The 24,997-nt window shown below is 40.9% G+C and overlaps 2 protein-coding genes across 4 annotated transcripts in view; one reads left to right on the plus strand and one right to left on the minus strand.

Annotated features, from left to right (window-relative positions):
* SFXN1 (sideroflexin 1) overlaps positions 1–16,440 on the plus strand; it is a 29,830-nt gene extending 13,390 nt beyond the window's left edge. Inside the window, exons 3-13 of one of the 3 annotated variants that reach the window (XR_012463476.1) lie at positions 227–401; positions 1,039–1,209; positions 3,920–4,018; positions 5,099–5,174; positions 6,389–6,474; positions 7,702–7,829; positions 8,373–8,422; positions 10,033–10,162; positions 13,680–13,729; positions 14,373–14,420; positions 15,640–16,440. Coding sequence is in view for 2 of the 3 variants with exons in the window: in XM_074155360.1 (XP_074011461.1) it covers positions 238–401; positions 1,039–1,209; positions 3,920–4,018; positions 5,099–5,174; positions 6,389–6,474; positions 7,702–7,829; positions 8,373–8,422; positions 13,680–13,729; positions 14,373–14,420; positions 15,640–15,736 (969 nt within the window). In the remaining variant the exon portion in view is untranslated. Of the gene's footprint in view, positions 1–226; positions 402–1,038; positions 1,210–3,919; positions 4,019–5,098; positions 5,175–6,388; positions 6,475–7,701; positions 7,830–8,372; positions 8,423–10,032; positions 10,163–13,679; positions 13,730–14,372; positions 14,421–15,639 lie in introns of those variants that run through there. The other 2 variants (XM_074155360.1, XM_074155359.1) reach the window with 2 other exon arrangements.
* Positions 14,144–24,573, minus strand: KIF20A (kinesin family member 20A). The gene is made up of 18 exons (XM_074155358.1): positions 24,398–24,573; positions 23,823–23,912; positions 23,571–23,690; positions 22,974–23,112; positions 22,697–22,884; positions 22,473–22,617; positions 21,579–21,779; positions 21,220–21,331; positions 21,049–21,120; positions 20,320–20,463; positions 20,077–20,242; positions 19,655–19,819; positions 18,837–18,976; positions 18,642–18,744; positions 17,807–18,020; positions 17,310–17,401; positions 16,876–17,013; positions 14,144–16,350 (listed from the first exon to the last, which is right to left on the minus strand). Exons 1-18 carry the CDS (start codon positions 24,554–24,556, stop codon positions 16,078–16,080), a joined length of 2,661 nt encoding a protein of 886 aa, XP_074011459.1. The 5' UTR covers positions 24,557–24,573; the 3' UTR covers positions 14,144–16,077.
* Positions 24,574–24,997: the final 424 nt, after the last annotated feature.

Raw genomic sequence — 24,997 nt, forward strand, 5'->3', positions numbered from 1 at the left:
CTACCTCATTAAAACCCATGATGATGTCTGACATCGTCCGCATTCTGGATGGGTACTTCCCCCTTTAAAGCTCAGTTCTCCAAGTTGTTCAGTATTTTTTTCTCTGTTGGTTTTTTGGGGTTTTTTTACTGTAATCATAACCACTTTTCATCTTGCAGCTTATAGAGACATTATAAAATCAGAGGAATTCTAAATTGCAAATTTTCATGTGTGTTTTTTTTCACAGAGTTTTTGAAGATGTCAGCAGATATACCATTAAATATTAATATCAAGGAGCCCCGATGGGATCAAAGCACATTTGTTGGACGAGCCAGTCACTTCTTTACTGTAACAGACCCCCGGAACATTTTGTTATCTAATGCCCAGCTGGAAAATGCAAGAAAAATTGTGCACGATTACAGGTATGGCATTGATCACTTTTATTGCCAGCCCCAAAAAATCCTTGTCAATTATAAGTACATGGTTATATATTAAGAAGGAAGTATTTTAGACACTGTATTCATTGCACCATTCTTTCTTACTTTAGAGCTTTTAGAAACACTTTTTTAAAAGAAAACAAATTTGCTAATGAATGGGGAAATTATGTCATCTGAGAACCCCTATTAAATATTCCGAAATACAGATGTGTCTCATTCTGAAAATACTTAATATGACAACAGGGTTTAAAGCTTCCTCTTATGTGTTATATTGTTTGGAGCAAGTACTTTCTTAAATACTTCCAAAGTAAATTTTCAGTGTTTCATGCTAATGACTGCAGAGATTTTAGCTCTAAAATCTAGTAATGGTTTGAGTAAATAGAAATTTGGTGCTGGATATATCGACTCAGCCAACATAACCACTGCTGGGAGTTTTGATTCTTTTAATTTCACCAGTCCATTTAAAAGCTGAAGATCCATGAGCTAACTATAAGGCAAAATTAACTTAGTATGAACATCCCAAAATCCTCTGATGCTACATTTCTCACTGGAGGTTGCAGCATTTCATAACAGTTGTGCTTTTTTGCTGTTGTCTTGTTTTGTTTTTTTAACCTGTCTCAAGGCAAGGTATCGTGGCACCTGGCTTGACAGTAGATGACTTGTGGAGAGCAAAATATATCTATGATTCAGCCTTTCACCCAGACACTGGTGAAAAAATGGTCTTGATTGGCCGAATGTCAGCTCAGGTACCCATGAACATGACTATCACAGGTTGTATGATGACCTTTTATAGGTAAGTAATGGCAATATAACACATAAAACATTTGCTTACAAATTAGATAAGTGAAAATCGATGTTCTTGTCAAAGAGCATTTTAGAAGATTTATAATTTTTTTTTAATGTAAAATTTTGCTTCCTTTTCTCTTATCTCTCTGCATTCCCTCACACTGATTAATGTTTCCTCTAGAAGTAGTTGTGAGATAGCCCCTCTCCTTCACCATCCCACTTTTCCTTAGACTGGGAAAGTTGAATGTTCCAAAATCCCATCCTTGTAGGAGAGTTGTGTGGAGGACAAAGAGGAGGAGATACCTGGGAATTTCTGACCTTAGAGATCTGGCATGTAGGATGTTCTGTCTGCCGAGTGAGTACTCAGTGTGCTTCGGTTCATCACTCATCGAGTTTCTCCAGCTCCTGTTTGATCCTTCCATTTCCTCAATAGTTTTTGAATCACCAGTACAGTGAAGTGAAGTCGACAGCAGAAGCCAGTATCACCTGTTAGTAAACTCCATGTTAGAAATGTTTTTGTGACATGACGGTTTTTAGCAAGAACTGGTGGGAGGTTCAGAGGAAATAACTAGCGCTTTTGATGCTGAGATTTTACAGGTTCTTGACTCACACTCTGGAAAGGCACAGCCATTTTGAATGGTGCATATATACACAGATATATACCTGTGTGTTTAAAAAACAGTTGAGAATATGAATAAAACCATCACAATTTCTGCCTATTCACAATTACTGCTTCCTCTTAACTGTGGTTATTCTTTTACGCATGTTCTGTTATTATCTATGATACTTAAAGCAGGTATAAACATTTTCTTTGCATTATCAGTAGAGACACTTAGATTAAGAAGTGATTTATTAGTCTGAAAGACACTGGTTTCTTTGGACCAAACTCTCAGCAGTGCAGACAGGATTGCGTAGAGGTCCTTGGATGATGGACTCCATCTTACTGCACATCACTGTGTGCTGGTTATTGCTGGCCACTGGAAGAAGCAAATTCCTTGTTATGCATATGAGGGCTCTTGGGCGTGCAGCAAGGCAATGTGAGTCATGCTTGAACTTTAGAGCAGGCCAAAATCCTCTACATAGGAGTAGCAAGGAAACAGGAAAAGATGTCAGGAAAAAGAGTTGCACACACACAGGAAGAAAGGAGGAAGAACAGCAGTAGTGATGGAAAAAATTCAGCTTGTTCAGATACTGAAAACCAGAGGGAGTAAGAATACACTTTAAAATCTCCTGAATCTTTCTGGTTTTTGCAATTTAAAGAAATAACATATCATCAGATTTCATATTTCTAGAAACGTTTTCATATTTCAGAACCGAAGCCTCATGGTAGACACACACCTTCTACTCTAGTGTCTCCTCTTTGCTTTCCTGCCTGTTACAGAATAAGTGGTACAACTACTGCTTCTTCTTTAACACTCTTAATTTCTGATTCAGCCCTCCAATGAGAACCACATTCCTCTTCCCATTACTGACTGTGTTAGTAAATAATTTAATTGTGTATAAGCTTTAAAATCCTATGAAAACTATAAAAAGTTATTTTAACGGTCAGGAAATAGTTTTGAGTAGCAGCTGTTATTTTTGGTGGCCTGGTTCCCCTGCATGGAATTCTGGTGGAGCAGAATCTTCAGTGGTGTCTCCACTGGGGGCAGAGTTTGCGGTCCGAGTACACAAAGAAATACTTTTCCCCTGCTGTACTCTCCTAGCCTTCAACTATTTGGTTCCTGATCCAGAGGTACTGTTTTATTTAACGGCCCTTAGTGGATTTCTTATGTCATAAGTCTGTCCCATTGTTTAGATATGCTACTAGTTTGAGAGCAAAAGTATTCATCCCTCCACAAGACAGCCCCGTATATTGTGAAGCAAATTGACTCACTTTTGTTACTTCTCAGCATAACCATTTGTAAAATAATTATATCTGCAGTTTAACAGAGACCACATTAGCTTGTTAAGTAGGGGCTCTGCAACTTGTACAGAATATATTTTTTTCACTGCCCCCCACCCGAGTTCACAAGTTAGCAGCTTTTTGTCCTAAGGCATCTGCACACTGGCACTAACATAATTTATGAGGATTCCTTGGAGCTCTTTTGGTTTTGTTTTTTTTGATGACTGGTCACCTGGTTGATGCTGTACTGAACCAGATTAATTTCTGTGTTGTACCTGTACTACGTAAACACACATAGATTTTCCTGAAAATAATTCTTCATTTTGGAGTTGTGTCTTTTTATCTGGTTCTACATGCAGCTGAATGTTTTAATTCACAGAGATTTATTAAAACAATGGCATCATCCTAGCTTTTTGAAGACTGATAAGCCCTGTCTCCTAAAATCCACCTCTCAGTCGCTTATGGAGCTTCCAAAGAGAACTAGGAGACTGTGTAATGGTAATGGCCTTGGAAAAGTGTTCCAGAAATTAGAGATTTTCATATTTCTCTGTGTGTTTTTTATAGAGAGGTTTGCTATAATGCTTTTGTCATTACAACAAACCTTTGTCACAAGTGAACCTTGCTATTTAATTACAATGCTTTTAAATTCTATTCTTAGAAGTAGCTTGTACTTTCATTATATAGACAGTATCTCATTGACTGTATTGTTTCATCCAGATAAACAAGAATAAATCTGCATTATTGCTGCTTGCACTGTCTTTTCTTGCATTGCCATCATTTTTCTGTGCTGTTGATTGCTGTATTTTTAATAATAATTATTATTCCTCTTTTCAAGAACGACACCAGCGGTGGTTTTCTGGCAGTGGATTAACCAGTCCTTCAATGCTATAGTAAATTACACAAACAGGAGCGGTGATGCCCCGATTACTGTCAGGTCAGACACGGAACCAGATACTTCTGATGCATTTATAAGTTATTTTCTGGTGTACTGAAACATGGCTGGGCTTTAAAGTTTGATGTGATAGAGGGATAACTTTTTTCATCTGTGCTTAGTAATTTGATATGCACAGACGAGAAGTCTGAGAACGATGCAGGCGAGATCTCCATTTCTGCTGTTAAAGATAAGCCTGAGCACCTTGATGATAAGCACTTAACAGTGTAGGATTTAATAGGAGTCTGCATTGCATTGCTCAGTCAACCATTTGACAGTTTGGTGTTATTCGAGGGTATTTCTAAGTTGATATTTTGTGTGGACCTTCGGGTGTCTTTCTGTGTCCCCTTCTTCTCTGTACCCTGCGGTAGAGCACACACCACACTGTGTGCTTATTTACAGAGAGGACCCTTCAAGGAACTGGTCTGCACAGTACTTGTCTCTACTTGAGGGCAAAGAGAGAGATTAAATAGATGCAGAAGACTAGAAATCATGAATAGGAGACTGGAATTGCAGTGCTTGACTTCCTGGTTATGAGGCTGGCTTGTAAATGTCAGGGAGAAAGCAGTGGATTCAAGGATGTAAGGACACCTTCTGGCTGGGAAGTCCTCAAAGCATGATTTAGGGCAGTTTGGGTTGGATTTGGGTGTTTGCGGTATAGCTGGTCTGCATGAATGGGCTTCATTACAGTTGAATTTAATTACTATTGTAGACATGGCCTTAGAAATCCAAACTGATTTTATTAGTTTAAGCAATTAGGAAATTAAATGCAGAACAAAATCCTTCAAGGTGTTCATGCAGACACCTTGAGAAAGTGCTGAACAGGTAGCAATGCAGAACCAGCAGAACTTGATTCAATGTTAAAATGTTGCTTGCTTGTGATTTTTACTGCCAGTGGAAGAAAAGTGTTTAATTTAGTGTCGCATTTGAATCTTCCAGCCACATCTTACTGCAGTGTCACAGAAAGGTCTACCTCTTAACTTGGCAGGGCGGGGAAGGGCATAACTACGTGTGTAAAATGTAATTATTTTTAAAAGTGATACAGTTATTGTGCATGTGCAAATGCCTGTATTTTTGTTTCAGCCAGCTGGGAACAGCCTATGTTTCTGCTACCACGGGTGCTGTTGCAACGGCTTTAGGACTTAATGCCCTAACAAAGGTATTGCTGCTATTTTTCCCCATTCTTAACTAGAATTTGGTGTTCTATGAGATGCTAATGGCTCGTTTCTCCTCCTTTGTATCTGTGTCATGTTATGCACAGCTCCCAGTATGGAGTGTAATAGCCATTGGCAGCTCCCTTCTTTAGATCCCAACCTTATCTTTTCCCTTATGAGATGTTTTTGTATGTGTTTCAAACAGTCTGTCCTCCTTATATGTATATCAAAAAGCCTTGTGTTTTGTTGATTCAAAATGTATCTAATAAGGTGTCTTTTTTGCAGTTTCTTTTTTACATGTCACAGTATCTGGAGGTATTTAAAAGATGGGTAGACATAGGGCTTACAGACACGGGTTAGTGATGGTTTTATCAGAGTTAGGTTGATGGTTGGACAAGATGATCTCAAGGGTCCCTTCCAACTCAGACAATTCTATGATTCTATCTGATAGCATTTGGAAGTTAATTGGAGCGGGTGTGTAATTACAACAATGTGGACTCAATATCCCAAAAACTGTATGGGTGTGTTTTTAGGGTACAGTATCACTTCTGCAAATGTGGATGCCTACTCCAGGCTGTCTGAAGAACCCGTAAAGGGGTGCTGCTCGTAATTGTAGAAAACTCAAATTCTTTAAGCAAGTGCACAACACAATCAAGAAAAAAAGGTCCTTTACAAAAAAAAAAAAATAATAGTAACACTGTATTTTGTACCCCTTTGCTTATGCTTTGTATACTGGGAGTGTTATAGCATTGACAAGGTATTTGAGAGATTGTTCTAAGCAGAGTAATTCAGATTAGACAATGCATTGACAAGATGAATCGCCTCCATAGTGGGTGCCCTTAGATGCCAAGCAGCTGGTGAGGGTGTTGCTGGGTGTCACCTTGCCAGTGGAGACAGGGAAGTTAAGGGCTATTTAGTGTTGCCATTGGGCAGACAGGCACGCTCAGAAGCTGATGCTTCTCTGCAGTGATGCTACTAAATTATGGTTGGTTTTGCCGATCTCTTGCCACTGCTTACTCTGAGAGAAGAGTTATGACTTGTGTCACGTTTGTTTGTTGTTTTACCTCTGCCCCACCAGTGAGTTTTCACTGAATTTTAATTTAAAGGAAATAATTCTGGTCTGTCATTAGCACATGAAGCACTTTAATGTGACCTTTGGGAAAGAAAATTATTATGTAATTCTGTTTCTTTTTTTTTTTCCCTTCTCTGTTTTTTACAGCATGTCTCGCCTCTTATAGGACGGTTTGTTCCTTTTGCTGCTGTTGCTGCTGCTAACTGCATTAATATTCCACTAATGAGACAGAGGTAGGAAAAAGAATAAAGATCACTCATTCTATAAGAAAGGATGTTACTGAGTTTTTAGATCAGCAAGTTACTAAATAAAGCACATTATATGTCTTTAGTTTGGTTTAGAACCTTGCAAAAACCTCATGCGTGATCTTGTTTTGATTGATTGATTGTGACAGGTATAAAATAGAACATCTTCATTCTCTTCAGGTAAATATCAATAGAATTCTTCAGTCTTAAGTCTCAGAGACCAAGTACCAGTCCTTCAAGACTTGATCACATGGACCCTTTAAATACAAACTCCACTTTGGAAAAATACAGTCATTTAAAAAATGGTGCTTCAAATCCCACATACAGAAGTTAGTCATAGAAGTCAGGCTCTGCAGTTCTGTTTAATCATCTGAGATTACAAAAATACGCACTTCCTCAGAAACAAAATTTCGTATATATTCTGATTTGACTAGGACTAAGAATAGAAATGCGGAAAAACAAATGAAAAGCATCCTTTTATAAACACAAGGTTTTGGGCAAAAAAGGGAATATCTAAAGTTTATATTCACGATGAGGTTCAATCCATGGTAGTATTTTCTCTCTTACAAAAGATGGGCAGTCCTCAGTATATCTGCCCTTCTGTCTGCTTCTCACTACCCTAGACTTTCTCCCCAGTACATGAGTTTAACACCTAATCCCGCACTTGACTAATACATCACAGAAATATAGTTTGCTTTGTGCCTACTTGTATACTTCTAAATATGTTCTTAGTGGTTGAAATGAAAAATCAGACTAGAATGCCAGAAAGGAGTTTTCACAGTGTCTTATAACATAAGTTCAGTGAAACTAATCTCCTTGTATTCCCTGTGTTGTCTGTCAGAAAGGACAGACTCATTCCAGAGCAGTCCAGAAAATTCCACTTTTCTGAACTGCTTTTTGAAGGAGCCTCTCCCTTCTGTGGACTACAGAAATAATGCATCTCCTTTCTTCCTCCTTGGAACACATGTGACCAGGCTCAAGCAGATTTCTGTTACAAATATTCAGTTGTTTACTTTTTAGCATATTTTTCCCCAGATCTTTCTCCACCTTTTGAAATTTTTGTGCCAAAGAGAGTTACAAACAGGCTAACTCAGAAAACAAAATAAAATCCTTAATTCTAATAACTGACAATTTTAAGGGGACAAATATAAGGTGACAAAAAAGGTGAATAAATGCATGTCAGTCACTGCTTTATTTTTATCCCTTATTCGACAGGGAACTCAAGTTTGGAATCCCCGTCACGGATGAGAACGGAAACAGACTGGGTGAATCAACAAAAGCAGCTCAGCAGGCAATTACCCAGGTGGTTATATCAAGGATTCTCATGGCTGCTCCTGGCATGGGTAAGAATAACTCAGTCATGTGCAGCTCCTCGTTATCGGTTCGTAACATATGAGAGAGCTTGAATTCTATAAGTGATTTTTCTCAGAGGCCAAATTACCTTACAGTTATTCAGGCAGTATTTACATTTCCGTTAAGAAGTTCCAGAGAGAAATGTACATTTCTTACTGTGAAGACATCCACAGAGTGTTACGCTGAAGTGCAGCAGAAAAGCTCCTGGGATGCTTTTGCAGAAAAGACACAGATAGCAAAGGAAGGGTGGCAAATTCTGCTTGAGGGGAATTAGTTTAGTGAAGAGTAGGTGCTCTGACTGGTGCCGAGTTACCGAGCTCAGGTTTAATTATGTGTGAAATTAGAAATTTTACTTACTGGGAGAATTTACCTCTGTAAATATCAATCCAGTGTCTTGAATTGGCAATGTGAAATGAAAGCTCATTTAATGACAAATGGCTGTGAAAATTGTATTATGGTATTAGTTCATCTTAACATAAACTTAAAGTGCCTTTTTTTTTGAAGTTAATGCTTTTTTTTTTTCTCATTTGCAGCAATTCCTCCCTTCATAATGAATACGTTGGAAAAGAAAGCCTTTTTAAAGGTTAGTACTAGATAATATATGTATATGTATTTTGTATTCTAAGTTAATATTTTAATGAATTTAAAATACTTTCTGGGTCTTCATATTTGCCTCCCAAACTCTGGGAGGACATCTCTGCAGAGCTTGCTTTACAGCTGTCACTTTCTTTATGCCTTTCTTAGACAGAGAGAGCTTGGTTCTTTTTATCACAGTGTAAAATAACATTAAGAAAATACAATATTTTTTTTTTTGTTATTTTCATAATTGTTCTTAAAATGCAGAGTTCCTCCTACGAAATAAACCTTCCTTGTAGTGAGACTTGGAATACAGTTTATTAGAAAAATACTGAAGATTTTAATGCTTTTTTTCTCAAGATGTCAATAAAGAGGCTTTGCTTACCTGCTGTAGTAGCAATTTGACTTTGGAAACAGCAATGATGGTAAAAATCTCTTTTGAAAATGATCCTTCAAAATTTACTGGATGAGCAAGTGCAGGAGAGGCATAGACAGTGCGCTTCGTCAAAGATTACATATTTGCTATATTCTGTTCATGCTAAAGTAGTGTCAAGTCAAACACGTAGTTTTAGTAAATATATAAATTAAATCAACGTTATGTACTATGTGTACATGGGAGGGTAAAGAGCAGTAATGAAATTAATTATGAGGTTGTCTAACACAAGAGAAGTAATTTGCAGATAAGGAACTATAACTTCTTTACCAGTAAAGGGAGTTTCATCTTCGCCAGTTGATTTACTTGTCTAGCTCCAGGCAAAGTCTCTGCCTGTGAAACACCAGATAAGCTGGGAACAGCAGCCTCAGAGAATCCGTCGCCTTCCTGTTAGGAAAAGAAAGCGTGGTCTGAGCCTCCAGACCCTCCCTTGGAAAAGTGGTTTGGGTGGGGACTGGGAGGGCAAGCTGGGGAAGTTGCCTGGTTTTGTTTGTTTAAGATAAAGTTTTCTAAAATATTTAAATTCTATTTCTTATTATTTGTGCCCTTCATTTTTCTTGTGCAGAGTTAGGCTACCCAGTTATATACATTATTGGAAAGTGCTTCTGTATTCGTGTATAAAAGATGCTTTGGGAAGAGGTTCCAACTGTCTTCCAATTTTTAAAACTTTTTTTTTCCTGAAGTGCTTTGCTTTTTTCCTCCCCTTGCTAAGAGAAAACACCATTGCCTAGAATGTAAAAATGGGAAAAAGGATGTTTGAGTTTTAGAGTGAAAGTCAGTGTGTGCTGCTTATATTTCCTGGAAGAAGTGAGAGAGCAGTGCATCCAAATAAACTGCCTGCGGTATGAAGAGCTCTGTACTGATTTGGCTAATTCTTAATTGCTGGTGTCTTTTGACCCACACCCTGTTTGCACAGTAGCTTTAAGCAGATTGTCATATTGTTATGTTCTTGATAATCTATGACTTGAAACATTAACTCTTGTTTATAAAAAAAGAAACAAACGTGTAAATTTTGAACAAATATGATTTTATATGTGTTTGACCTGGGAGAAATGTCACAAATGCTATCAACTGGCAAATACATGACATTTGTGAAGAAGTTGCAGCAATTCTCAGGGTTTGGAGTCAAGTATCTATTGGTTTTGTGTGGTATAATGAATGTAAGGGTGTTGTGAATTTTTCAGATCAGCAAAAATGAGCGATTTCTTCAGTGACTACTCAGTGGTCTTTGGTACCATCATGACCGTTTATGCTCACCTGTTCCTCCCCCTCAGCCTCAAAGACTGTGAGTTGAGGTGAAACACTGCTGTGCAGGTAGTCAGTGGTAACACGTGGTAGAGATTAGTATTAAAACCATTAAGGAATGAGCTGCATTTTTAACAAGCAGCTTCTGCATGTTCTCTTGAGGTTTCAGAAGCACCATCTCATTTGCGGTACTCCAACACCATCCACACAATGCTTTACTAACTCCTTTTCCTTAGCCTTAGCTTTGCACACCATCACTCTTGAAAATAATTCTTGTATGCTTACCAAAGCCTATTAAGCAACACACAGGGCCACAAAATAGTGAAATGGTTGAGAAATAATGAAGAAAATAGAATGATGTTCTGCAGTAAAATAAAGAGAAAGAAATGCTTCTGGAATGCTGGCCTCAGTGATAGCAGACTATCATCCTCTGATACTTGAAATAAGATGTCTGTTATATAGCACTATTCATTCTCCGTGTTCTGACATCGTTTTGCATGAGGACATTTTGATGGTAACGTTAGTATGAATTAACAATATTCCCAAAAGCTATTGCTAGAAAATGACTCGAGAATGTTTTTAGAACACAAGCACATACTTGCTGCTTCTATAAGAATCTACTTATTTATTGACTTGAAAAAGATATTATTTTTTTTTATATATACATATTCATGCTTTTGCTATAGGTTTCAGCAGTGGCCTTGGCAGCCTCTTCTGCGATTACACAGTGTAGTGGTTCTTGACTGGGCTGTATAATGTCTACATTCATTATCTCTGCTGACATACACTTGCCTAGTTCTGTGCAGAACCAACCTGTTTTATCTGCTACAGCAGAAGGACCCATAAACAGCCTTGCTCTCAGGCACAGCATTTGTAGATTTATTTTAGTTACAGGTAACTTCTCCTAAGGAAATAAATTGGGTTTTTCCGTAGAAACTTCTGAAAATTCCGATCGACACTGAAGTTTTAATTTATACTCTTACAGCTTCAGCTACTGTTTCTCTCCTTTTCTACATACTGTATTAGCATTCTAGTTGATTCCAGAAATTTCCTCATACATCTTTAAAACAAGCTCCTTGAGATCTCTTAATCTGCAACTAAAATACACATTCAAAACTGTTACAAAACCATAATAGAGAGGCTTGGTTGTTGTTTTTTAAAACATCATTCTTGAATGTCTTATGTCTTAGAGTCCTCCATGCATTCCTAATTTAACTGTCGTTTCATTTATTCATTTTTTTGGAAACAGGCATAGCTAGCCTGGGAAAGCTGGCAGATTTTGAGATCCAACAATGAAAGGAAGCAGTTAGAAAAAAGCTGATCCTCCTTATGGCTTTTGTTTGCTTAATTATCATTTCTCCATTTTCGCTGTTTGCACTAACCACTAAAGACGCCATAAAGACATCTGGAAGTTAAATCCTAATTCATCAGGAACTGCCTTCTTCCAGAGTTAAATGATAGATCTCTAATACAGTAAATTCTTCTGCTGTCTTGTACTTTTCTATTTTGTCTCTTTGCAGGGATGTACCGTCTGCATTTGAGTTTTGCTTTATTGTTTTACATTGTTCCCTGGGCAACTCCAGTTCCTCATATTGACCTCCCAGCCTTAAGAGTTTTATCTCACCATCTTTCTTGATTAGTGCAGCCTGGGAACATTCTTGAAAAATAAAGGCTGTAACTCAGATCAAGTACCTTGGCAAAAAACTGTTCCACCACATGAAATAGATGTTGTTTATATTGTCTGTACTGGTAAGACACTTCACTCGCTCGCTCTCTCAGATTAATTACCAACTCGCATAAAGGCATTAAACTATCTATTACTCTCATGATACCCTCCAACAGTCTTTTCAGTTATAAAATCATATTTGGGGCTTTTCTGTTATGTATCTGGGGTCCCACAGTCACACTGCAGTGCGTAGCATCACCCCCCCTGAATTCTCATCAGAGACAGGAGTCATTTGCAGAGTCTGACCTGTGTTCCCAAATACATGTAATATTTACGAGTGCCACCATCCTACATCCCTTCCACTGTCAGTCACACCAGCTCTTGTCATGAACTCTCCCCGTGTATAAAATTTAAAGCCTTTTGAGTGAACTTACTTCAGCTGAGGGTCAAATGAAGGTGTGCTTAGTGGAATGCCAGAACAGCGAAGCACTGCTGCATTCACTCTTTATCCTTCTTGCTGTTGCTCTCTTTTTCCATTTGTTATCTGTTGTTGCAGGTGATTGCTGAATTGCACAGTTCTTCCTACACTCATTTCTGGATTGCCGATTGACTCCAGGGAAAGAAAAAAAAAAACAAAAAACAATAGAGAACCAATCTACTACATCATTTCTTCTCCTTCAGGCTCTGAAGAAAGTTTAATCTACACATGCTTGTTTTCCATGGTTCTTACGCTGCTGTGACCTTCCTTAGCACCAAGCTTTGTCCTCCTGAGCTTTCTAAATTTCCTTTTATCATTTCTGTTCTCAAATACTGACAGTCTTGTGTTCACCAGTTTCCCCTCTAACTTCTATGTCTTGAGAAATGCGTCTTGCAGAAAAACATCATCTTTGTTGAAAACATCATCCGCTGTAACATGTGATTTTTAACTCATTAGCTGTTTTGTTTTAAAATCAACTTCTTATTAGCATAGCAGTTGTGTATGCCCTGCTTATTGGAGACCCTGATTTTATTGTAGCAACAGAAGGCCAGTGCAGCAATATCATTTAAACATGTCTGGTTTTATTTCATTAGTAATTAATTTCAACTAAAATTCTAACATGGGAGGGGAGTGGATTCCTAAGTCATTTAAATGATTATATTTTTTGGCATATGTCCAAGTTCTGCAAAAGTTACGGTAATGATGAATATGCTAAAAATGTATCCAAAGGTTACATGTTGCTTTCTCAGCTTTGTATCCACACTTCTGCCAGCCTTTTTTCCCTTTAATAAAAGGTGAACTCTTGCAGAACTGGAGTGTACTAGATGGTGCTGCAGGGGCAAGTTCCTACACATCAAAGCAAATCATAAGGCAGGGGAAAGGGCTGAGAGAGGCAGACTTACATTTTTCCTTGACGCCTCCCTTTTTTATGGTTGGTGGCTGCAGTTGCTGTTACAACTGGAGGTTTATTTTGTGAGCAAGTTAAAACTGCTTGATGTCACCGAAGATACAGGAGCTGTAACCAGACCTGGCTCTTCTTAGCGATGCCTGGGCAAAATTCACTGTGCCTTTAGGAGGTGTGGCAGCACCTCACACCTGCAGCACTGCTCCAAACTTCAGCTCTGTTGCTGCTGGGAGCTTGTGTGACTCAAATGGCCCCAAGACTCAGGATCTGGTTGTAAGTAAAACAGTCAACCACCTAGTGTAGCTTCTAAGGGACACGTACTCAGGATAACGGTCTACATTGATGTCACTGGGAATTTTTTTACTACTTTTCAAAAATTTGAGCTCATCTTTAAAGCGTGCTAGTAATTGCTTTGCCTTCATCGTGTCCAAGAGTCTTTTAGGTGCTATCTGTCTCTTACAACACAAAAATTCCAGGAAGGTAGAAAGAGGGGGGAGAAAAGATCCCATACTCACCATGTGCGGTTTATTTTTAACAGAGATATCCTTGGATGAGTGCTCCAATTCAAGTTGGATTAGTTGGATTCTGGTAAGTGATTTCTTTGGATTGTGTCTGCTATTTTAAGAGATACTTGTAGGTTTTTTTGGAGGAAGTAGCAATATTTGCACTTTGTTTAAAGAAAAAGTTGAGAGAGTTAATGAGGCTACAGCAGTTACTTCACTTCCATATCTGTAACTGATAATACCATATTAAAAAAAAAAAGAAGCTGTTAGTAACAAAAAAGCTGACAAGAATAGCAGAGGGAGGGAGAAAGGGAGTGGCAAAAAAAGGCATGTAGCAGCTTGATTAGAAGAGATGTTTTGGCTGCTATCTCCATAAAGAATAATCAGTATCTAATCCTGTAGTAGGTTGATGAATTCTTGAAACACTTGGTTAATGGAGTTTCAGTTGCTGTTGTCTAGCACTTTATGTTGTTGTGCACACCAATGCAAAACACCGAAGGGATATCAAATTATAATTTTATACACATTTGCAAGCATGGTAATGATGCATTTAGTACTACATAGTAGGTAAATGACTTCATAAGGTATAATGCAGTGAGAAACAGAGGTTACATAGCACTTCATGGAACTTTACCTCACTGTATACAAAAACAAAAAGCTTTCTGCCTAAGGACTTTGCATTTTCTTTTAGCACGCTAATATTGTAAACCCATTTTTGTCTCCTCTAGTCTTGTGTTTGCAACACCCCTGTGTTGTGCGCTGTTTCCTCAGAAGAGGTATGTATTCCTGTTACATGATTCTTACTTTAATGTTACACTACCAGATGCAAGCTGCTGCAAAAAGACAGAAACAAGTGGTCATTGCCTCCTGGAGCATACAATCATCATTCCCATATAACAAGTGTGATAAACATGAGAATATTCAAAAAAAGCAATAACCATGTTACTTGTCAGTAATATACAATAGTTAACAAACTCCTAGCAGCTTGTTCACTATATCTCAAGAGGTTTGAGTGAGTAGTTGAACCATGCTATTTCAAACTGAAAAGTTTAAGCTTGATAATACAGCGTTAAGAATCACTGAAATGATTCATGAAAAAGGTTAACGTGGTCCAAACAATACGTTCATGTCCATGTAATGTTACAGCTTCATTACAGTCAGATCCCATTTTATTTTCAGCTGGAAATGCCTCTGGTTATACAGAACAGCACTTGACTATTTGATTAATAATTTTCCAGAAAGAATTTTTCATCAATATACAGATAGCTCTGTACTGCAAGCAATCTTAGAAACAATAATCATTGTAGCTTAAATTATAGTGAAACCTGGATGGGTTATGTACAAATAGTTAGGTAAATTTTCAGTATGTAGTATGAACAGAGTCTTGCATTCAACAAAGCTACCCTCCTCATAGTGTTAGTGGTTGTCTGAACTTGACAAGCTGCCAAATGTAGCTTAAACAATGAAAGCTGGAGCTGAATCCGTTAAAATATTAACTATTGAGCAACTAAAGTAGCTTTTGATTTCCAGAAAACAAGACCTAATTCTCATCCAATGCAATCATTTGAGTACAACAAAGCAGCCATGACACCATCTGTTTCCCTGTCTGGCACAGAGTGGAGAATTATGGTAAATTAGTGTCACTAGGCTACCTGGAGATGACTTTACGAACTGGCATAGCGAGTGTGGTACAGGTCTTTGATGTAGCCACAGCTAAAATACATTACAGGAAGATTAGACCTGAAACTGTATTTAAGAAATTGCAGCTGTTTAAGTGACCTGGCAGATTAATTCCTACCCTGATGGTAGTAGCAACAGCTATTCCTGGCTCTGTAGGCTTACTGTCTTTTAAGCAAGGATTCCTTCATAAGAAGTTAAAAAAGAAATCTAAAAACTCTTTTCACAATCCAGGAAATTTGACTGGATGCATTGTCCATCTTATTTTACATTCAAGTGCTTGTTATATATAACCGTTTTACTGTTTCTTTTGCTTAGTTCTATGTCTGTAACACGCTTGGAGCCCGAACTGCAAGCCAAGATCCAGGAGAACAGCCCTGACCTAGAACGAGTATACTTTAATAAAGGATTATAATTCAAGGAAGGGAAAATACCTTTCGAGGAGGATCTTGCGAACTTATTTTTAATTATGTGCCAACATAGTTGAAGATGTTAAACAACTTTTGTTAAACAACTTTGTCATCTCCATTATTTTATATTTAAAGAGTTTCCTCGTTGTATTGTTTAAATTACAAAAGGTCATTTTGTTGACTTTGGTATCAATTAAAAGTTTAACCATACATATCCAAAAATGTTTACATAAGCTCTCAAGCAGCTACAGTAACAATAAACAAGCACACAAAGAAAAATAGATGCTTTTATATTGGATTTGGCACCTGTTCCCAGTAATAGTGGAGCAGGGATCTCTGTGAAAAGTCACTGAGCAACTGAACGCAGTTGCCACCCTCTGCCAGCAGTAGGACGAGTAGCTGAACATGACAGAAGGTTGTGCAGGAAGGGCTTTTTACCAGGAGGTTGATTAGGTTGTAGGTTTTCCCTGTTGGCACAGAACCGTTTCTTTAAGGTAGATGTTGGAGCTGCCTGGAGCTTCTGCACAGTGTGGTACTGTTCAGCAATACAAGCTGCTTTCTTCCGCAGGTCTAGTTTTACCAGCATCATGTTGTTCTGTAGTTCTGCCAGCGTTTGGTCCTGAGAAAGGGAAGGCAATATATATAAAGATATGTCAAGTGGCCTAACCCCCTGGTTACTGTGAACTGAAAAGAATAAACTGCCTTTGCCAAAATTCACTAACTGGTGCGTTAACTAAGGCCATGCATAACAGCTTCTGCTGTCAAGTGTAGCAGTTCAATAACAAAATAGGGACAGTAAGGCTAGGAAAAAGCTGAATCCATCATGCTGCAAACACGCTGCCATAGCAACTGTGATAGAGTGAAGTGGGTAAGGAAATGAGAACTCTGAATTCTCCTACTTCGGGTGCAGGCTTTCAGTTAAATGCACAGGAACAGTTTGGGTCTCCTTTGGAGAGTTAAATATGCAGTCTGACTCAGCCACTGAAAAAATTAGCAATATATCTCCCTTAATGTAATAGAGAATATGCATATAGAGAATAAGTCATTTTTATTTGCAGCTGCAAGAACCTAGGTTATTCTGCCAATGAAGACCAACTGCATAGACTGAATCCCCCTGCAACCCACAACAAAACAGACATATTACCTGTCTACTCAGAATGTCATCACAGGTACAGAGGGCTTCTCGAAGTTTCCCTGCACTTGTACTGTGGCAGCATGCCCTCTCCGCAGACTGAAGAGACTCCCCAAGTTTTTGTAGTTCTAAACGCAGCAATCTGACATTCTACAGGAGAGAGAGATTTAGTACAACAGCTTGCTTTGACATTGCTCCGCAACCAAAGCCATTCCAGGGTCATGCAGACATGCAGTACTAAGGGAGGATGCGCTCTGAGTGAGGTACACTGGGATCATAGAGACCCACACCTTCCACATCTCTAAGTAAGGGTTTGTTTTCAACAGACCCATTTCAACTTGAACCATTTGTTTAACAACCTGGAGACAGCAGCTCCAAACGCTGTTTAAACTGGCAACCGTTTTGCCCTGCAAATGTTCCTTTCTGTAACACAGAGCTGGAGTTACCTTCTGTCCATCCTCCAGCTTCCTGTCTACATCCATAGTAATGGGTTTGGCAGAGGGAGGTGGCTCAAGTAATTTCTGGTACTTGCACAACTCTAGGAAAAGACAAAAAGCAGTGAGCAACAATACATTCATAAGCTTCCAGTTTTTCTGAAGTCAGGACTTCCCTTGAGACAAACTGCCACAGGCAAGCCAAGAAAAGCTTTGAGTTTGTGCAGGCACACACAAACATTCCAGGCTTCTTCCTTTCAGTTACACAAAGGGATTTTAGGATTTGAACAGGGAGATGGATCCTGACCTAAAGTCCATTTTCACACGAAAATGAAGTGAAACCCTGTCCACCCAGCATATTACTCCTATCATCTACAACTCGGAATTGTTGTTTCAGGATGTCTGAATCCAGTGTACACTACTAAAAAAAAAAAAAAAAAAGCTATCACTAACCCTCTGCAAGGATTACTCGGATATAGTTGAGAGCCAGTACAGCATCAGTGCCTTACCTGCATTTGCAGTGTTTAACTTCATTTGACATTGCTCCAGTTTGGCTTTAGTGTCTGCCAGCTCCTGCTGCAGAACACATGAGGCAGCCACTCGCTTGGATCGACGCAGGCCTTGCCCCGAGTCTTGCCCCTTTTGCTTACTATCCAGGCTCTCCAGTTTTTGTTTTGCCTCCTGCAGAGCAACTTGGAGCTCCTCGATCTTCTCATCACGCTCCTTAAAAAAAGCAAGTTGGTTCAAATATTCAAACAAGGATTTTCTTAACACAGCTTTCCTGAAACTTTCAATGTCTGTCTTCTGGGAGACTCTCTCATTCACACATTTCACACAGTTGGACTCAGCTTTTAATGTCCTTTAACTGAAAACAGTGAACCCATTTCCCAAGAGCCTAAATCACTTTTTTTCCAGCCTCTACAGACAAGAAATTTTTTGAAAGTTGGCTCTTCTGAGAGGTCTGCAACAAGTCCCAGAGGCCATTCAAATGCCATAGCATGAAAAGGCCTATACCCATCATCTGAAGAAGAGAAATTCACAGAACTTGTGTTAATCTGAAGAGGGCAGAGAATCATGCTGAACAAATACAAGAGTCAGAATGGCTGCACGTTATCATCTAGATTAAGGGCTGAAAATTAGCAAGGCTAGCGAGTTACATAAAGCAGTAGACAAGAAGCAAAAATTCCAGATCACGCTATCAAATATCATCACAAAAAAATACCACAAAAAGAAAAATTGCAAACAGACAAAAAAAATAAATCACTTTCCTGGACTCAAGTACCCTGAGCCCTGCTCCCAGCCCACTGCCACTTTACCGATGTCATTCCATTGCCCTGAACAAACCTGGATCTCCTCCTGGTAATAGTCAGTTAGTGACTCCTTCAGGTTATTCAGTTTATCCTCATACAGTTCCTCCAGCATCCGCTCCTGAGAGTCCACATACTGGCTACAAAGAGAGCAAACACCTACGTGTCAGGGTCCGGCAGTTCTTGGTACTGCAGCTCACCCTGAACAGAGAGAGATCAGCATAAGCTGTACCTGCACCACTGCTCCTTCCATTGCATGCGCTCCCACATCTCATTGCAGATCTCCTCACGGAGGCGCATTTCTAGTTGCAGCTTGTCCCGCCGCTCTTGCACCAGCAGCTCTCGTGCAGCTTCCACTACACGCAACAAGTCCTGCAAGAAGGACAGAAACTCCATTGCACACACGCTTCACAACGGAATTAAGACCTAGAAGCAGCTAGCTGATGCCATATGAGTAGGCTGAGGTGATCTAGGTTTAAGATTCTTTTAGTCACTTGGAAAAAGAAGTTGCCAGGTTTGCTCTTAATTCCTCTCCCATGAGATGGCTTGAACATTGCACTCCAGATGGAGCTGTCTCCAGAGCAGCTTCCCCTACTGCACTGCCCAGGGCTGCACCTGCATTTGCTACCTTCATGCATTACAACTCAAGCCTCTGTAGGTATACAACTTCCGTCTTAATCTTTCAGCTATTTCAGCTGGCCACTTTAAGTACCTAGGAAGTTTGATTGTTTTTCCTCAATTAATTTAGCCATTTGTTTTCTATGTTTTCTGCTGGATTTCCCTGGCAGAGTAGGGATTATAGATCTGCACCCGAGCTTTTACTGTCCCTCTTCCACAGATTACAAAGTGGAATTTGATTCAACTTTCAGATTTAGACCAACTGTGGAATGGTTTCCTCATGGATTCCCAATTTCCTGGGTCCCATATCCCTTCTAAGGATCTGTCATTTCTTGGTGCAGTGCTGAGCTCCAGCCACACTTCCAGGCTAAAGCTAACAGTCGTGTTCTTGCCCCTCTATCCATAAAGGCTATAAAACAAATCACAACCCACCTCCTTCTCATACATGGTGACATCTGCTTCATCCTCGCTATCCTCGTCTGATTCCGCTTCTTCCTTTGCGACTGCCTCTAGACCCTGGCTGGTTCGCCTGCTGTGCTCTTTGATGATCGATTGGATGGATGGAAGTCTCAGCTTTGAGGGAGGCGCCTGAACAAGCTGTAGAGGAAAAAGCCATCAGTACTAGTCCACAAAGGCTGGAAGTTGTATAGTCTTTAAACATGGTACTTCTCTGCAACCTATCAATCCTTCCAATTTAGCAGAATCTGGAGATAACTTTAAAGGTAAAATAATTCACTGGAGAAGCACAGGGAAAGCTTGCAAGCCTTCACCCCCATCTTGTGATGGAAAGGGCCCATTCTGACAGAAGCGGGGTGTATCCTGAGCATGCCATGATGCCAGTGTGTGCTACTTACCTGGCTGGCAATGGCTGAGAACTTGGCTACATGAAGAGTTTCATCATATGTAGATGCACACTGATTAATGTTGACAATCATGCAAGAGCGCCCACGGCCAGTGAAGAAACCCTGGAACACACGGGTTAGCTTGCTGTCCCGGAAGGGAACCACAGTCTGCTTCACTCTGTGGGGGGAGACAAGAGTTAGCCCATGGGAAAGTCAGTCTCCCCACACACTCCCTATGGAGTTCTGGATACTCACTTGGACTGCTGGTTCTGGCGCAGGGCAGTGATGCAGCGACCCAGTGTGTGGAGGGAGGTATTGATGTTATTTGCTTCTTTCATTCGGTCCCCACTTTTCTGGTCTTTGCAGCGCTCTGACCCAGCAAGGTCACACAGGGATAACCTGAAGAACAAGCAGGCGATACTCACATGACCCACTAGGTTTGTCCTGTTCTATCCAGGTTTACAACTCTGACACCCTGCGATCACCTACCCTGCTCACCCTCCCACCTGCATATGGGCACAGAAAGCTCTTTTGGGGTGTATGGGCTATTGCTGGACAGAAAGGTCTACACTAAATGTAGGGGTTACACAAGATAACACTTAACATGAGCTTTGCAGTGTTAAGTGCAACAATCCTTTATCAGTCCTTGGGAAAGTCACTTCCCAGGTACTGAGCCAACCTATTTCCAGATAACCATATCCCTGGAACAGGCATCAGCAGCACTTTAAATCAGCCCTGCTGCAAGGGCAGAGTTGCTCACATTTACCTTCACTCAAAAAGCCCGAGAACTACATCAAGTTGTACTTTGCAGTTCTCCTCACAAACTCCTCAGTGAGTTCCAAGTCTTAAGAGTGGGAACATTTACTCCGTCCAAGTACTTTCAACAAGATCTTCATCAAGATACTTCCCATACCCACAACAAGAAAGACAGAAAAGTTGAGCCCACAGAGAACACCCCCAAATCCTAGAGAGAATAAAACTTACTCGCTGATTTTTGGAACAACTTCACTGCTACCTCTTTGTAAGTGCAGAATCCGAATGGAGAAGACACTGTGACTGTAAACAAACATGCAGATATTTTAAAAGGGAAATGCAACCTTTAAAAGCCCTTCAGAATTGTAGTTCTGCCTAAGAAACCCCTCTCCTCCTTCAGACCTGCGACTGGAGTTCTGGTTCATCTGGGTGGTAGCAAAACTCTGATTTTTCCGACCCAGTTTCAGAAGTTTCCAGGCCTCATCAGCATCACAGACATTGATCCAGTTCAGATCTGGAAAAGCAGGCACACATTGGGCAAGGCACTTAGACTGGCAGAAAAATAATTCTCTCACCATTACATTTCCTTGACATTAACAAACTTAACATTCCCATAATCCAGTCATCGGAGACCTCTGAGGGGCCATAGAGGACATCATGCTCCCCAATACATGGCTGCTAAGCCACCCATCCCACCTCAAGTCTCCTTCAGGAATGATCCACCTAGCAGACCACTAAAAATGTCTTTCAAGCAAATCTACCTTTCACATAGGGGTTGCCAGTCTGGTCTTCACAGAGCCGCAGTGTCTGCCTCTTGCGGTTCTGACCAGGTGGAGTTTGTTCTAACAAGTCATAGATAAACTCATTGTAAATCTCAAAGAAGGAGACCCAGATGGAGAACTGCACATCTCCTGTGTTGGTGAGTGAAATACGATCCAAGTCAGCCCAGCGAGGTCCCAGTTCTGGGGAAAAGATAAAAGAAAAGTTATGATTGCAGCTTTTCACAGGTCCAACCTGTATGGTTTAGCTATAGACTGAGGTATCTCTTCAGGCGCACTACCCCAGACTCAAATCTATTCTATATACCTCCTTCCATTTGGACCTAACACTAAAGCCTGGCCCCAGTGAGACAGCCTGAGGTTTCCATGACAGCATACTCCTTCGTGTAAGGACTTTTTATATATAGAATATTTCAAACGGGAACTCTGCCCAGCATAAGTGAAGTTTCAGTCCTTGTTACCTCGGTCACTCCATGCTTCTGGATACCTAATCAGCTAGTGGTTCCTAGGTTTGAAAGTCTAAGCACAAGTGCTCAGTGCAACGCGGCCCTTCAGCACCCTGCCTTCCAGCTGCCCCCATCACATGGCATTCAGCTGGTCAGTAACCTTATCCCATGAGTGAACTAAGTGGGTATCAAGTAGCTTTTCATTCACAAGGCTTGAGTTTTTATGCAGTGGTGAGTTCTTCGTATGTTGGCAAGACATACGTAGAATTCTTCAGCCTCGGCATCCGTATCTTTCAAAGGGAAAATTGTGAGACTACAGCATCTTTACTCCCTTACCCACAATACAGCATCTAAATAGCCATCGCCCTTTCTCCCAACCCGTCCTACAACAACAAGCAGCAGGTAGTACACAACAGGCTTCCAGACATACCTTCTGCCTGGCTGATGTCTGAATGGTTGGTGAGTTGGCTAGATGAGGAGAGGCCAGCAACTCCACTGTCAAAACTGCCACTGGTAGTGGCCTGGAGCTGAGATTCGGCACTATGACTCCTCTTCATTGGTGTTAACAGCTCCTCCTGGAAGGAAACATGAGCATGTAGTAGGGCACCATCCTTCCCCTGTTACTGTTAAGCCTCCAAGAAGCTGCATGCTTACCTCCCACTGACCCCCTCGCAGCATGGTCTGCTTCTTGACCTCTTCCTGCCGCACCTGCCTGCTGTCCAGCCAGATCACTTCATTGGAGAAAGAAGGCTTCAGATCCATGGCTTGGTACAGCTGGTCCCCCACACTGTTGAAGATGACTGCTAAGGAGCGAGGCAGAATCCCCCCATCTTTGTTGCTGCCTGAAGCAAGAACAGCAGCAAGCTGAGGATTCACATGTAGCAGCAGACAACTCCCTCAACAGGCTACTAACACCTAATGCTTTCCTTACCCTGAATAGTATGAGTCTTCCCTGAATTGGTGATGCCATAGGTGTAAACCAGCCAGTTCTGTCCATTCAGTACATCCTTTACCACCTGCTTCATTGTCTCATCAAAGAACAATTTCTGCCCCACTTCTGGTCCAAAGATCTGCAAACAAGACACATGAAAAGTGGCCTCATGTAGATCTTTCCCATCTTTTGATTGCTGGTTGTTCAAGTGATACTACATAGTCCTTTGTTCTTTCCACTACCTCCACATCGTGAGCAGAGCCACTGGTAATTCCAGTCCAAGTCCTCTACAAAAGCAAGCTGTTCACTTGCTTAATCCAATAACCTCTGATACCCTACAGCCTCTAGTGTGTTTAGAGCTTCATGAACAAAACAAGGGTTTGGCATTTGCTGCTGAAAAAGTTGTCAGGATCAGCTTAAAAAAAGAAAAACTAAGAAAACAGCAACAGAAAAATTTTATTTGAGAGGATTGCACGGTACTACGTAGTTCACACAGTGCATTGTAATCAGTGTGCATTAGTAAGCCAGCTTTTCAAGCTGTAAGGCTTGTTTAAGCTTGAAAAACTTCCAGATGGATTGTTTGTCCCAGTTACCTACCTGGGTGAAAGAAAATCTGTGCGCTGCTTGTCCCACTCCACGTTCTGTGCTCCGCATGGTGAAGGAGTCCTTTGGGGCTTTTAGAAGAAGGGTCTCCGAATTCTCAATGCAGACACAGCCCTAAAGAACAAGTAAAACCCCATTCACCACAATGGCCTTCAAGAGGCCATAGCATACACAGCAAAGGATAACAGCATCTCCCAGCAGGCACACAGGCAACTATTTCAGAGACAGCCTCATTCAGTATCTCACCTGGTCTTCTCCTTTTTCCAATTCTGTAGGTTTCAGGGGTCGAACTCTCAGATACACCTTTAATTTTCCATCATTGTCTTCAGCTACAGCCTGCAAAATCAGCACAGGTTAAACACAGGAGCCAGAAAGGCAGTACACAACCATTCATCAGAACACTAACAGGAACCACAACATGGAACACACAGGGCTACTCTGACTTATGCCCAGTAACTAATGGACGCTTCTCTGATCCCAGAATTCCCAGCAATGCCAGAAGCTTTCTTAGGCATTTCCAGGCACACCAGCATTTCTTTTGTTTATCTAGTGAATCAGACCAGCAGCCTGAAGACTCTGACACCAAAACCAGCCTCCAGACCAAGTGCCACACTACAAGGCATCATGTTAAGAGCCGCTTACTAACTGTGCCCTTCATAGTACACTGCTCATAACAAGAACTGCTCCCCTCAATGCAACATTTTATTCTAGCCTCTTCTGAAGAGCCTCTGTTGGCCCTGCATCACAACACCTTTGTATAGAAACACAGCAGTCAGGTCAAAACACTGCCCCTATTTGTGACAGAAGGCCTCCAACCTCACCTGCTGGGATCCCTCCACATTCGGAGAGATGGCAGAGAACTCCGAGAGCAGGTCCTTGCACACATCAGGCCCAAACCCTGTTGCTGTGGATTCGAGAACAGGGGAGGCTGCAACATCATCATCTGAGAACAATCCTGGTGAGGCAAGTGCTTTTGCCATGGTGTCTCACACAACTCCTGGAGATAGAGAGGCACAGCGAGGACAGGGCAATGTTAGAGCAGTCTGCCGGGAATCCCAGCTTTGCTTCCCTGGCATGCACCCCACTACAGTCTGCCACCACTACTACATCCAACCATTCCCCACAAAAATAAGCATAAACTGCCACTGAGAAGCCTCCCTACACACTCTCACGGACACACACACAGGGTGCAGCTGCAAATGCACACACCCCCACCGACCATACTTAATGCACACAGACCAGCACACTGAACCCCTCCGTGCCTAGACACTATTACAAAGGACCCCCACCACCACGTGGGACCCTCCAGGCACAACCCGTACACGAACCACCACACGACACCCCCCCAAGGCCGCCCCCGACAACACCAACCCCAGAGACCATCGCGCGGGGCCTACCCGCACACGGACGGACTGCTACAC

This window comes from Numenius arquata, chromosome 11 (genome assembly GCF_964106895.1).
Source record: "Numenius arquata chromosome 11, bNumArq3.hap1.1, whole genome shotgun sequence".
In the NCBI taxonomy this organism is placed as follows: domain Eukaryota; kingdom Metazoa; phylum Chordata; class Aves; order Charadriiformes; family Scolopacidae; genus Numenius; species Numenius arquata.

Coding starts and splice junctions, on each gene's coding strand:
- KIF20A (XM_074155358.1), bottom strand. CDS start 24,556: ATGGCAAAAGCACTTGCCTCACCAGGATTGTTCTCAGATGATGATGTT. Junction 20,464..21,048: donor GTTGTTCCAAAAATCAGCGA/GTAAGTTTTATT, acceptor CTTGTTCTTCAG/GTTATCCCTGTGTGACCTTG. Junction 17,014..17,309: donor AGCTGGAGGATGGACAGAAG/GTAACTCCAGCT, acceptor TCTCTCCTGTAG/AATGTCAGATTGCTGCGTTT.